The sequence below is a fragment of the Saccopteryx leptura genome, chromosome 4 (assembly GCF_036850995.1).
Source record: "Saccopteryx leptura isolate mSacLep1 chromosome 4, mSacLep1_pri_phased_curated, whole genome shotgun sequence".
Lineage (NCBI taxonomy): Eukaryota > Metazoa > Chordata > Mammalia > Chiroptera > Emballonuridae > Saccopteryx > Saccopteryx leptura.
The window spans coordinates 167,249,443-167,262,443 of record NC_089506.1 but is presented as its reverse complement, the minus strand read 5'-3'; the positions used below and the strand labels follow the sequence as shown (position 1 = coordinate 167,262,443).

Here is a 13,001-nt window from a genome sequence, read left to right as displayed (position 1 = left end):
AGACATAAAATGGTTATTTTACAATAGGCAGTTTCTTTTAAATCCACTGGGTATGTTACAAGCGAGCACTATGACTACAATTGATTAAATTAGTTTGAATCACAAAACAATGTAAAGGCTAGATATTTGCACAGATCTCCCTTTAGTTAACTGTATTTTCATTTTCAAAAGCATATAGAGCTGGCTACTGCTGCCACAGAGGGAAGAATCAAGCAAGTCACTGCTAGAATAGATTATGGGATCATTTGAGTTATGTTTCTGTTAAGTTCCCACAATCAATTGGTATTCTTCAGGGATGATAAAAGCTCACATAGAACTCTGCAGGAATTAACAGGTTCTGCTCTGCAATAGCTACCTCGCAAATTTAGGTACAGACATTTAATCCATAGACTCATCTTCAAAAGGAAAAACAGCCACTGCATAAGCATTACACTAATAGCCAAAAAATTTTTTATCAGTAATGTCACTTAGTAAAGCTCAGAATCTTAAATAATGGGAGCAAATCTATGTCGCTATTAAGTTTTTCCCCAAAACATATTTAGGCAAGAAACAAGAATGTTTAAGTAAGTAGGAAACAATGCTACTGCCCTGGTTCTATAGATAAATGTAATAAATGAATAAAGGAAATGATTATAGCTAGAAGGGAGGGAACTTTAGCAAAGCTTGACCAGAAACAAAAATCATTAGCCCTAATGTGACTATAAAACAATTTTTTCTTCAAGCAAAATGATATCATAAAGGATCAGGCCTATATTTCAGAATATTTCCATTGCCAAAAATAAAAGCTCTCAAAAAGAGTCTGAATAAAACAATAGATTAAGCATTAGATTCTAATTTGCATTCCCATCCTCAACTTCTTAATCCCTTCTACCCTTAATATTGAGTTAAATCACATAAAATTGTCATTTTTGTACATCAAAAGCAGTCAGATAGCAGCAATTTCATATGGTCCAGTATAAGTAAAATGGCTAACAGAACAGAAAAAAAAGAGAGAAACCTTTGTCCAGGTAGAATCAAGAGAAGGGCCATCCTTATGCCATAAAATCGGCACTTGTGAGATACAATGCAGGTGAAACTAAAAGAATTCAACAAGTACTGACCTACAGCCCTCCTGCATGAAAAATCAGCCTGAAGTCTCAAGTAGTCGAGTCTGAGAGATTCTGGAAACAGCCTCTCATCTGGAGGGCCCCGGGCTGAAGCAAAGCTGAATCCTGGGACAGACACTAAACACAGTCCCTATCCTTCGTCCTCAGGGTGTTTCTTGAGTCCCATCTTACAGGATGAGTCTCTCTACCCACAGGCCCTGACTGCTGCAGAGGGTGGCTCCCTGCTGCGGCCCCCCTGGGAAAGAGCCAGGCAAGGCCTCCCCTTACAAAGAGCAGCAAGTAGCGAGCCCAGTTTCCTTCCGAGGTGGCTGGACTCTTTCTTACAATCAGTGAGGCAGCACCTGCGTAACAGCCAAGCTCCCACCTGGCTCACGGGCCACACAAAAGGAAGCTAGATGCAGAAAGCCAGCCACGGTGCGTCACCCAACAAACAGCAGCCGCCTATGGATCTCCCAGTCTTCCCGCAGCCCAGCTCTCCACTGTCCCTTGGCCAGTTCGATTCATAACCTGGGCGTCTTTCCTGGCGGCTGGGTCCCTAATGCTCATCTTCCAGAACCCAGCTCTCCAATAGAGGACCTGGAGAATAATCTATCAGGTAGGTTTCTTGTTTGCAAGTGACACTAGCTGATGCTGGAAGGGAAACGCACTGAGAAACTGTCCTGGACAAAGAGGACAAGGACAGGCTAAAAGTCCAGGTTTAGTGAAGGGCTGGAAGAAAACAAGAGGCCAAGTGCCGCTGGGACCACAGGGATCATGTCACAGGACAGGAAGAGTCTTGCAAATGCACCGGTGCTGTGAGGGACGACCTTCAACCTTCCCTCCACGCCTGTTTCCCTTCTTTCCATCTGTCTACCTTTGTTTCACTCTCTAAAGATTCCAAACCCTGGAAAAATAATATATTGATTATCTGAGCTCAGGTCATAGCCGGCCTATCTGACTTAGGCAAGGGAAGATGGAGGACCTGAGTTCTGTGAGAGACTGTTTGCCAAAAGGAAATCTGATGAAATGGATATGGCCAGCCAGTACTAACTGATATCCATGGCAAGGAAGCAAAAGAAAGCATGGTTAGAAAAAGAAGGGATTTCAGGAGAGTTATACTCTCTGTTTTGGAACAAATTCCAAGTGAGAATACATCTGTTATTGTTCAAGTATGAATAAAAAGAGGGAATATAAATTTTATAGGTAAATTTTGTTGTTAAAAGATGAAGACTCTAAAGGATGAATTCAGAACTAGGAGAAAAACTCAAAGTAGCAAATAAAGGTTGTTAATGTTTATTAACAACTTAAAATATTCCAGATATTGTGCTAGGCACACTATTTGTAGTCATTTAATCTTTATAAAAAAAATAAATAGGTTCCAATATTAGTTCCACTTGAAAAATTAAGAGAATAAGACACAGAGAGGTTAACTTCCCAAAGTCACACAGTAGACAGGAGTTTGTCAGGATCTGAACCCATGCAGCCTGGGTTCTAGTAGCCATTTGAACTACCACTCTAGACTGTCTTCAAATGAAGAAGGGCAGCACAGATCAGACAAATCCAAACAAAAGGAATAAACAGTATATAGTACATACTCTCTAGACATAAGACATGAACACTAGTTTTTAAATCTAAAGTATAACGTAAAAAATTGCACTTGGCAAATAAAAACCATTCTCTTTACATACTCAAATCAAGAAAAAAAGCAATAAATACAGTTATATAACATTTAAGAAAAATATACAACAAAAAATAAAAATGTAAAAGCTAGTAGAGCAGTGCTAAAAGGCAAACACATAAACACAGATATATATATTCCTTACTAAACTAAATGAACTGGCCCATTTAGCATTAGTAAATTTCTTCTAGCAGGGAGAAGGAATCAGTAAAAGATGAAAGCAGAAAAGTTAAAAGGAGAAATCAGTAACAAAAACAGTTCTTTGAGAATGAGAGGGGGCACAAAAAAACAACCAAAAAAAGTAAAAGCTTTACCGATTTGATCAAGATGGAAAAAAAAAATCAGCTTTCCAAAAGTAATTAAGAAAAAACAAAACTACAAATGTGATACAATTTTACAAAGTAATCAACAGGAATAAAATTTCTATAAAATTCTAATTTAAGAAATATATGTACTCAAGGAATAATGTAAGACCTAGACATAAAAAAAATTTTTCTTTTTCTTTTAAAATTCAAAGAATTATCTATAAAATAAACACCAATTCCATGGGGTTTATGGAAGAGTTCTTTCTTAATATAGAAGGTTGCAAAGTAGTAGGTAACTCAATTTAAACCAAGGATTCTGTGACTCTGTGCGGGGCAGAAGGAGGCGAAGGGAGGAAGGGAGAGAGGGAGAGAGGGAGAGAGGGAGAGAGGGAAAAAGGGAGGGAGAGAGAGAAATCAGAGAGAATCTAAATTAGCTGCTAACATTTCAATTTAAAAAGATACTTTACATAACATTTTGGGATTCTAGCTTGAATAAATGGAGGAACATCCTGACAACTCTGGTCCCCTTAGCCACTGTGGCCGGAGTGGAGGAGTGGCCAGCCCTTTGGGTGGGGCAGCTACTCTTACTGCATCCCAATACCCACACAGCCTATAGCCTTCAGTGATGGCACCTTCCCGACCAATCTTAAAAGCATTTTAAGCGTGCTATCAGGGAGCAAAAGAGCTCCAATAGCCTGACCAGGAGGTGGTGCAGTGGATAGAGCGTCGGACTGAGATGTAGAGGACCCAGGTTCGAGTCCCCGAGGTCGCCAGCTTGAGCGCGGGCTCATCTGGTTTGAGCAAAGCTCACCAGCTTGGACCCCAGGTCGCTTGCTCGAGCAAGGGGTTACTCGGTCTGCTGAAGGCCCACGGTCAAGGCACATATGAGAAAGCAATCAATGAACAACTAAGGTGTCGCAGTGCACAATGAAAAAACTAATGATTGATGCTTCTTATCTCTCCATTCCTGTCTGTCTGTCTGTCCCTGTCTATCCCTCTCTCTGACTCTCTGTCTCTGTAAAAAAAAAAAAAAAAAAAAAAAAAAAAAGAGCTCCAATGGCTAATGATGGATAAACAGTTCTTCCCAAATTACCTTTAAAGGTTTATGTTAATTCCCATCAAAATCCTCTTTTTAATAGGGTAGGAAGAATTAAACACGTTAATTCTAAAGCTCATTGGTAAAATCAAGAGGTCACTCTTTAAAATAATTTTTCAATAAAGAAAGACAATAAGAGATTTCAACTATCAGTTAATAAACATCATAAAGTTGCAAGAATTACAGTCAAACAGAAAAGTCCATAAAAGAGGTCAGAAAATCCAGAAATCAATGCATATTTAACTGCACTACTTTAATCTTCCAGAAGCAGCACAATATGAAGTGAACAGCCTGTACGGGCCTGATAGGCTGGACCAAACAACATACCAGGGAAGCACCTCCAGCTGGGTGATGCTGAAACACCAGTGAGCGCTCCTATCTCTAAAATGTGGGCGGTCATTGTACCCACTTCACAGGGTTGTTAAGAGGATCATCGGTTACCATTTGTAAAGCACTTAGAACACAGCATTTAGTAAGTGCTGTATATGTGATACTAAATAAGTTAAAGAAAGCAATACATGCTAAAATAATCCTTAATATCCAGGAAGCAGAGAGGAGGAAGATACAGTGAACAGAAACTCTCATCACAGCACATTAAAAATATTAATTTCAGAACTTTAAAAAGTGAATGGTAAAAAATTAAACTAGGGAAAGAGGACTATTCATCTGATCTCCAGATTAGGAAATACATTTTAAAATATGACAGGCAAAGTAAATATCAAGAAAACAGATTAATCACTTTGACTACATAAAAACATTAAAAGTCTGTATATCAAGCAGTAAGAATTAAGAAAAGAAACATTGAGGATAAATGTGTGTGTATGATCTGTGTGTGTATGAAGATCATTACAAATCAGTAAGAAAAATTACATGATCAAGCAATTTATAAACTGCTTTGTTTATATATGAAAAATATGCAATATTATTACTCATCACAAATGCAATTTAAAATTATGTTTTTCTACCATCAAATTGGTCAAGGTTCTAGAGAAAAAAATATATATTACTGGTGAACAGGCAGAGAAATTGGTATATTCCTATATAGAAGATTGAAGAAGCAAGAACACACTGAAACAACCTTCCCCGGAGTCCCCTTGATTATATGTTTCAAAAACCATTTAAAATATCAAGTCTAGAAATGAAGTGTTTACCAGGGAGAAAGGGATGTGGGGGGAGTGAGAGGGAGAGAAGGGTGTAAAGAGGGACAAATATAAGGTGATGGAAAATGATCTGACTTTGGTTGATGGATATACAACATAATCAACAATTCAAATGCTATAAAAACATTTACCTGAAACCTATGTACTCTTATTGATCAATGTCACCCTGTTAATTTTCAAAATAAAATTTAAAAATATATATATCAAGTCCCTTTAACCTACTACTTGCATTTCTAAAACAAAGTTGGAAACTAAAGATTTCGATGATAAGTTTCAAGTCAATTTTTCAGAGATGAACCAGAATCAAGGAAACAAAGATGTGAAAAAATACTTTAAGTTTCAGATGTAAAACAAAGAATTTCACCTTCTAAAACTTCAACACTTGTTTCACTGGACAATTGTTTAATATTACCAAACTCCAAAAAAAAGTTTAAAAACAAACCTTTTAACAGCATCCTTCTTTTGAGTATCTATGTTATCCCACCACTTTGAAAGGTAAGAGATCTCAGACCATATAAATTTCCTCCGCGGGTCTTCTTTCAGCTTGACAACCATATTATTAAAAATATACTGAGTCTTTTCTCTAAAGTAGTCATCGAAAGTCTTCAACCAACCTAAATCAAGACAAAAATATACCACAAAGGTCTGGTTCATATGTCTGATTTCAACTCAGTCATACTCCACTGTATAACCTTTGGATATCCATGGATATATCAGTCATACAGACAGACATATACAATAATTTAACAAATGTTTTTAACTAGTGAAATTACATTTGAATGAACATGAGACTCAAAAAGTCACTAAAAAGTAAATTATAAAAATACTGCACATATTCAGATACAAATTAGAAAAACAACCTAAAACCAAAAAGCATTTATCTATACTTAACAATTATAGTATCTAATTATTTATAATTTATCTCTAGTTTAAGGAATTTTCTTATTTTAAAAATCTAAACAGTGTGAACAAGTTGGCATTACTGTTCTCATAATATGGGATGAAATTTCATCCTCTCATAGCACATTTAAAATTCCCCACTCATGGAGTAAGTCAAACCAAGAAAAAGAAAACCAGAGGTACAAACTGCATCTAAAAGTCAGCAGCGGAGCAATAAGGTGATTACAACACTATTATGAAGACCAAGAAGTAGTATTCTGCCAAAAATAGGTATTAGTTTCCAAAGGTTGTTCATTATGCCATTTTTTGGTTGCACAAATTGATACTAATTGAACAATATGCACACATCTATGTAAAGTTTTCTCAAAAGAGAATTGTAGATGTTGATAACTTAGTTCTCCTGACTTTTCCTGCTACTTCTCAAATATCCAGGAAATGTTATCTAAAGATATCTGCAATTTGAGTATAAAGAAACATTACTGACAAAACTCATAGGTTCCAACATAGCCCCATCTGGCAGAGTACTAAAGCAATATACTGACTAAGAGAAAAGCATACAGAGCTACCAAGTCCATCTACAAGCAATGTGGACCCTCTGGAAAACAACCTCTTATCTATGATATCCTACAGGGAGGTGTATGTCTTTATGTCCAGGCTGAACTATTGTCTCTGAAATTACCTTAATATTCAATGTATACTATATTTTCTAGAAAAAAAAAAAGCCGGTTATGATATCGAGAAGACAATACAACTGATTTGACAATGCAAATATGAGCTTTCAAAAAGGGTATTGCCAACATGACTATATTTCTCTCATTTGCTTTAACTGAAATCTATTTATTCATTCTATAGTTATTTACTGAGCACCTACGAAGTGACAGGTATGAAACTAGGAGCCAAGTAGGAATGCAGTATAAATTATTCTTTATAGGACTTTCTTGATCTAGGGCATTCTTAGGCTGCTTTTCACCAAATATCACTACCTGGATAATTCAACTTTTCCATGTTTAAATTAAAAGCCTGTACCTGATAAAATTAAAAATAGAACTTTTGACCCAGCTATCCCACTTTTAGGAATATATCCTAAAAATACCAAACCACTGATTCAAAAAAAGACATGCACCCCTATGTTCATTGCAGCATTGTTTACAACAGCCAAGATCTGGAAACAGCCCAAGTGCCTGTCAGTGGACGACTGGATTAAAAAGCTGTGGTACATATACACGATGGAATACTACACGGCTGTGAAAAAGGAAATCTTACCTTTTGTGACAGCATGGATGGACCTGCAGATTATTATGCTAAGTGAAATAAGCCAGGCAGAGAAAGAAAAATGTCATATGATCTCACATATATGTGGAATCTAATGAACAAAGTGAATTGAGGAACAGAATAGAGGCAGAGGCAGGGCCACAGGGACCAGAGGGACAGCAGTCAAAAGGAAGTAGGATGAGAAAATGAGATCAAAGAAGGTGAAGATATTAGTGAAAATATATATACATAACACAGAGATATAGATAACAGGACAGCAAATCCTAGAGCCATTATGGTGAACCTTTTTATAAAAACTGCCCACTTTTGCAGTGCTGGTCAACCTGGTCCCTCCCACCCACTAGTGGGCATTCCAGCTTTCATGGTGGGCAGTAGCAAAGCAACCAAATGGCGCTGGGATTGGCCCACCATGAAAGCTGGACTGCCCACTAGTGGGCGGGAGGGACCAGGTTGACCAGCACTGCAAAAGTGGGCGGTTTTTATAAAAAGGTTCACCATCACGGTCCTAGAGGGAAGGGGGGAGTTAGGGGTAGAGGGTAAAGGGGGTATAAAAAGGGACAGAGGGGTGGGGGTGAGGGAGTTATATTCAGTGGGACACTTGAATCCATGTAAACAATAAATTAAAATTTAATAAAAATTTAAAACGAACAAAAAAACAATCTCATATATCTCAGACCTGAGCCTGGTATATAACATAGCACTTGATAAATACTAGCTGCTATTTTTAGTAGTAGGATAGTTATCATTATAAGTCTTTAGTCACTTCCCCATCTCCACAATCAAAGTAAAAAGAAATAACAATTTTAATAAGTGTTTTACATCTTAAAGTTATTGGTTGCTCAAAATTATGATTTGCATAGAATTCATCCTATGCCCTTGTTATGGGCTGAATTGTGTTGCTTCAAAGTCCTATGCTGAAGCCCCAACTCCTACTACCTCAGAATGTGACTATATTTGGATACAGAGTCTTTAAAGAGGTAATTAAGGTAAAATGAAATCATGTGAGGCCCTGGCCGGTTGGCTCAGCAGTAGAGCACTGGCCCAGTGTGTGGAAGTCCTGGGTCCGATTCCTGGCCAAGGGACACAGGAGAAGCACCCATCTGCTTCTCCACTCTTCCCCTTCTCTTTTCTCTCTCTTCCCCTCCTGCAGCTAAGGTTCCATTCAAGCAAAGTTGGCCCAGGCACTAAGGATGGCTCCATGGCTTCCGTCTCAGGTGCTAGAAGGGCTCAGATTGCAGCGGAGTAATGCCCCAGAGGGGCCGAGCATCGCTCCCTGGTGGGCAGGCCAGGTGGATCTCGGTTGGGCGCATGCAGGAATCTGTCTGTCTTCCTGCCTCGCCCACCTCTGTCTGCCTGCCTCACCCACCACCCCTCTTCTCACTTCGGAAAAATACAAAAAAGAAAAAAATGAAATCATGTGAGTGGACCCCCTAATCCTACAGGACTTTATTAAGAGAAGGCAACAGGACACACACAGAGGAAAGACCTATGAAGACACTGGGGGAAGGCGGCCACCTACAAGCCAACACAAGAGGCCCTCAGAAGAAACTAACACTGCCAACACGTTGATTTTGGACTTCTAGCCTCCAGAAATGTTAGGAAATAAATTTCAGTTGTATAAGCCTTCTAGTCTATGTAGTACTTTCTTAATGGCAGCCCTAGAAAACTAATACAGTACTAGAAAAAAACTTGTGTTATCATCATCCAAAAAATAAAAACTGTAATGTGGGGAGAACTTATTTTAACAAATGCCACTGTAATATTTAAAATTTATCTTATTTTAAATATACATCTATATTATATTGTAAGATTGAGCCAAAAGCAAATGTATATTAAATAACATCTATTTCTGTACCATGCTATCATTACATGTGTGCAGTAAGGATCATGTAAATTATTTGACTGGTTCTATGAGAATTATTTCTTTTAAACATCACACATACCTATCACCTAAATTTTAACAAAGGTCAAAAATAATCTCTAATGATTTGGTTATCAACACAATTAAAAAAGAAAAGAGCGATAAGCAGTGAAATGCCTCTAAAATTAAATTAGTAAGACAACTCTAGTAACCTAGCATGAAAGGCAAATTTAGAATAGCATTTATAAAGATTAATCAGTAAAAGGTTTTTCTAACGTACAATTACTTATTTACATCAGTTATACTCTGTTATGAACTAAGACCATTTCAAAGAGTAGTTTATCACGGGAGTTTTCATAAATGAATTACAGTGACTGATTAATCCATTGTCTTCAACACTTCATTTGCCCTTCAATGATCATGCAGAAGGTATGTCAAAGACATTTAAGTGAGCCAAAATACAAGCTCAGAGACGTCCACTTAAAAGCCTTCCATAAAACTCATCTATAATAGAAACTAATGTCACAACAATATAGCACAATTAATGAAGAATGAACTGAAAGCTTCTTGAAGCTCTCAATATTGAGTAATATAACAGTAAATTAGTTTTTATTGCTCTTATATAATAGAGTAATTAAGTATTCCCTTTTACATTGAATTGGCTCTTTCTTTTTCTAAATTACTATAAAACTACAATTGTATATTATCATGAGCCCAATCAGAAAGACAATATTTTATGAAAAGTTCTACAGGATAAATTTTTGTGACATAAAATTATATTCTTAACCGCTAGATTTAATCATCTTAGGACACTTAAGTGGTCAATTCAGAACCTTTTTCTTTCCATTTAATACACTTGGAGATTGAATGAGGGTTAAAACAGCATTAAGAAAACTTTGCATTTAGTCTTTTGCACTCTAACTACACTATCATCCCTAAAGCAGCAAATCACTCTTTTAAATAAATGGGGAAATATTTAAAACAAAGAGTACATAACTAGAAATTCTATAAAGTAGGCATAATTCCAAATTTGATAACATTATTTTATCATAAAAATTTAGGTTCTAAAGTTGAAAACTCTATTGTTATTTTTAATGTACATAAAAATAATATGTACATTAATAACCATTCACTGAAAAAAAATCATACATTTAAAAATTTTGGGGACTCCTGATCTAGCTTCAAAGGCTAGAGACTTTGTAGAGATTTGATCCTCTTAAGGAACACTTAGTTTTATTTGGCTCATAAACATACACAGTATCACCCTCAGGACCTAAGCAAGAGTGACCCACCATGAGCACTGAGCTCTAGAAGAGTCTTCTATTCTTCCTCTGACAACATTCTTTTCCACATAATAAATCCAAAGGGCAAAGAACATGCCCATCCAGGGTCTGCCCTGCCCTGCCCTTTTGAGTACCAGCATCTAGAAATCAGTGTCCAAACAGCCCCAAGCTAGCTTGTCAGGGCAGTGAGCCCTGAATGTAGTAACCTTCCGAGCCTGGGTAGTAGCCAAGGTGCTGCTGTTTGTAGGTGTGGAGGAAGAATGTTGGTGTGTCTGCCACAAGCACCCTCCTAGTTTTGACAAGCCAGGTCTAGGAGAGGGATTGTGGTGCCCCATAGAGTGACTATCCCCACACACCACCAAATTCCCGTGGGCAACTGGAGCCCCAACAATCTAAACCCATGTGTGACTTTCCAGATCACTGAGTTATTCCTCAAGGCAGGTGAAAAGGACCTAATTTATTTAGCAATGTATTAGTTTGATTTATAACTTTTAAATGTTTAGACATAGGGTCTGAGTAACTCCATGTACTTTTGCCCCAGGTCCTGCAAATTTCAGATGCAGGCCTGGAAAGGTGCCAACCCCAACTTCGAACTAATCAGTTCTCATGAATCCAGTACTGGTACGGAATAGCAAGAGTTCAATAAGCATTTGATAGATGAATGATGACATATGGCCAAAAGAACTGAAAAAAAGGTATACATGCAAATTTATTACTTCAACTAGAAATGAAGCCAAAGGTAAAAGATATCATACACTGTTCTGATGCTAACCTAATAATCTTTAGCCGATATCTTTTAAGTTTCTATTAATATTTGAAAAAGCTCTGTCAGCCTTAAAATGACTTAAAATACGTATCTCAAAAAAGGCATGTCCCTTAAGTCATTGTTACACTGTTATGGTTTTAACTAGTAAAATAATGATTTTTTAATGAGTACATTAATTTCACTCAAAAGTTAAATATGTACCAACTGTTAAGAAAATATAAAAAGACTTTTTGCAAATAATTATATGCAAATAAGCATTTAAAAATTCAACTCATATTTCAAGTTATTTCCATTTGAATATTCTCAAATTTAAAAATAAATACAAATAGGGCTCATAAAAAAAGAAAGCTTCTTTATTTTAATAATGTTATTCTTTATCAATAGTTTTCTTCCATTACTTCTCAAATCTTTCAATATTTGACTGCAACATCCAGTCTTACAATAAGGTAACATATACAATCTTAATTGCTATTACCATAATTCACATATGCAGCTGATTAATTTTAATTCCAACATTTCTATTATAAATTAAGCTTGCTTACCCCCACTAATAAACTGTGAAAGAGTTTTAATTAACACTGTGTTCTGGTTTACACATTCAAACACAAACCAAGCGTCTAATATGGGCAAAGCAATAAAACTAAGCTAAATAGAAACGGATTCTATACTGAAGATCTGCACTAATGCTGTAAGAATAAAGAAAGGCTAAATTCCTACCAGAAAGAAAGAAGAGAGATTCTTAGATTAGTCACCATCTGGATAGAGAGAAACGTGGTATCTCCAAACTGAGTAAAGAGCAAATGGAAAAGACACTAAGCCATGAAGGTACACGTCCACTTTAGGGAGCAGAAGGCAGCCGAGCACAGCTGCACTGCAGCTTGCATGGTGAGAATGTGTTGAGAAACACAATAGAAATGGGGTTCAGATCACGGGTAACCTGAACCATTTTTTTTTCTTACTATAAACTTAGGAGAAAGGGTTTTCTTTTTTGTGCTTTGAAAAATAACTGTTCTGTGAGTGTGATGGATTAAAATAAAAAAGTAGAAGAAAAACAGGAAATGAAGCCGTTACAATAATTCTGCTAAAAAAGAAAAAAAAAAAGGTTAATGAATTGCAGTGGAAACAGAGGAAAATAGGAGGCCAAGAAAGCAAAATAAGAGAAATTAGTAACTCAGTAAAATTTCCAAGAAGGGGAGTGGGAGAGTCTAGGATCAAGGTCAGGTTTTTCCAAAGACCCATGAATGTTTGGAAACCTGCTGATTCTTCTAAATGCTTTTGGACTCAGGTTTCCAAAATAACCAAACCATTTTTTTCCCAGGTGATTCAGTGTCATCTAATAGTTTTCAAATAATATCAGCTTCACTTCCATTAAGTTGCCAGAGATGCAGCACTTTCTGAACCCAGGTAAGATGCTGTCACTGGAAATTCTATCCCACACCATAAGAACCATTTGCGTTACTGTTAGGACTGCTGGGGGTTTGTTCATCCTGCAGCTGGATACATACACTACCCAACTGTGGACTGCTTTTTCTAAATGCCCTTTAATGACCTGCATACCTTGATACCCGACAGGTATTTGTGAGAACCTCCATAAT

The 13,001-nt window shown here is 36.9% G+C and overlaps 1 protein-coding gene across 1 annotated transcript in view; it reads right to left on the bottom strand.

Moving 5' to 3' along the window:
* The window catches only part of MAN2A1 (mannosidase alpha class 2A member 1), a 186,804-nt gene that overhangs the window by 138,290 nt on the left and 35,513 nt on the right, over positions 1-13,001 (bottom strand). Inside the window, exon 4 of the mRNA XM_066381983.1 lies at positions 5,767-5,938. Coding sequence (XP_066238080.1) covers positions 5,767-5,938 — 172 coding nt within the window. The remainder of the gene's footprint in view (positions 1-5,766; positions 5,939-13,001) is intronic.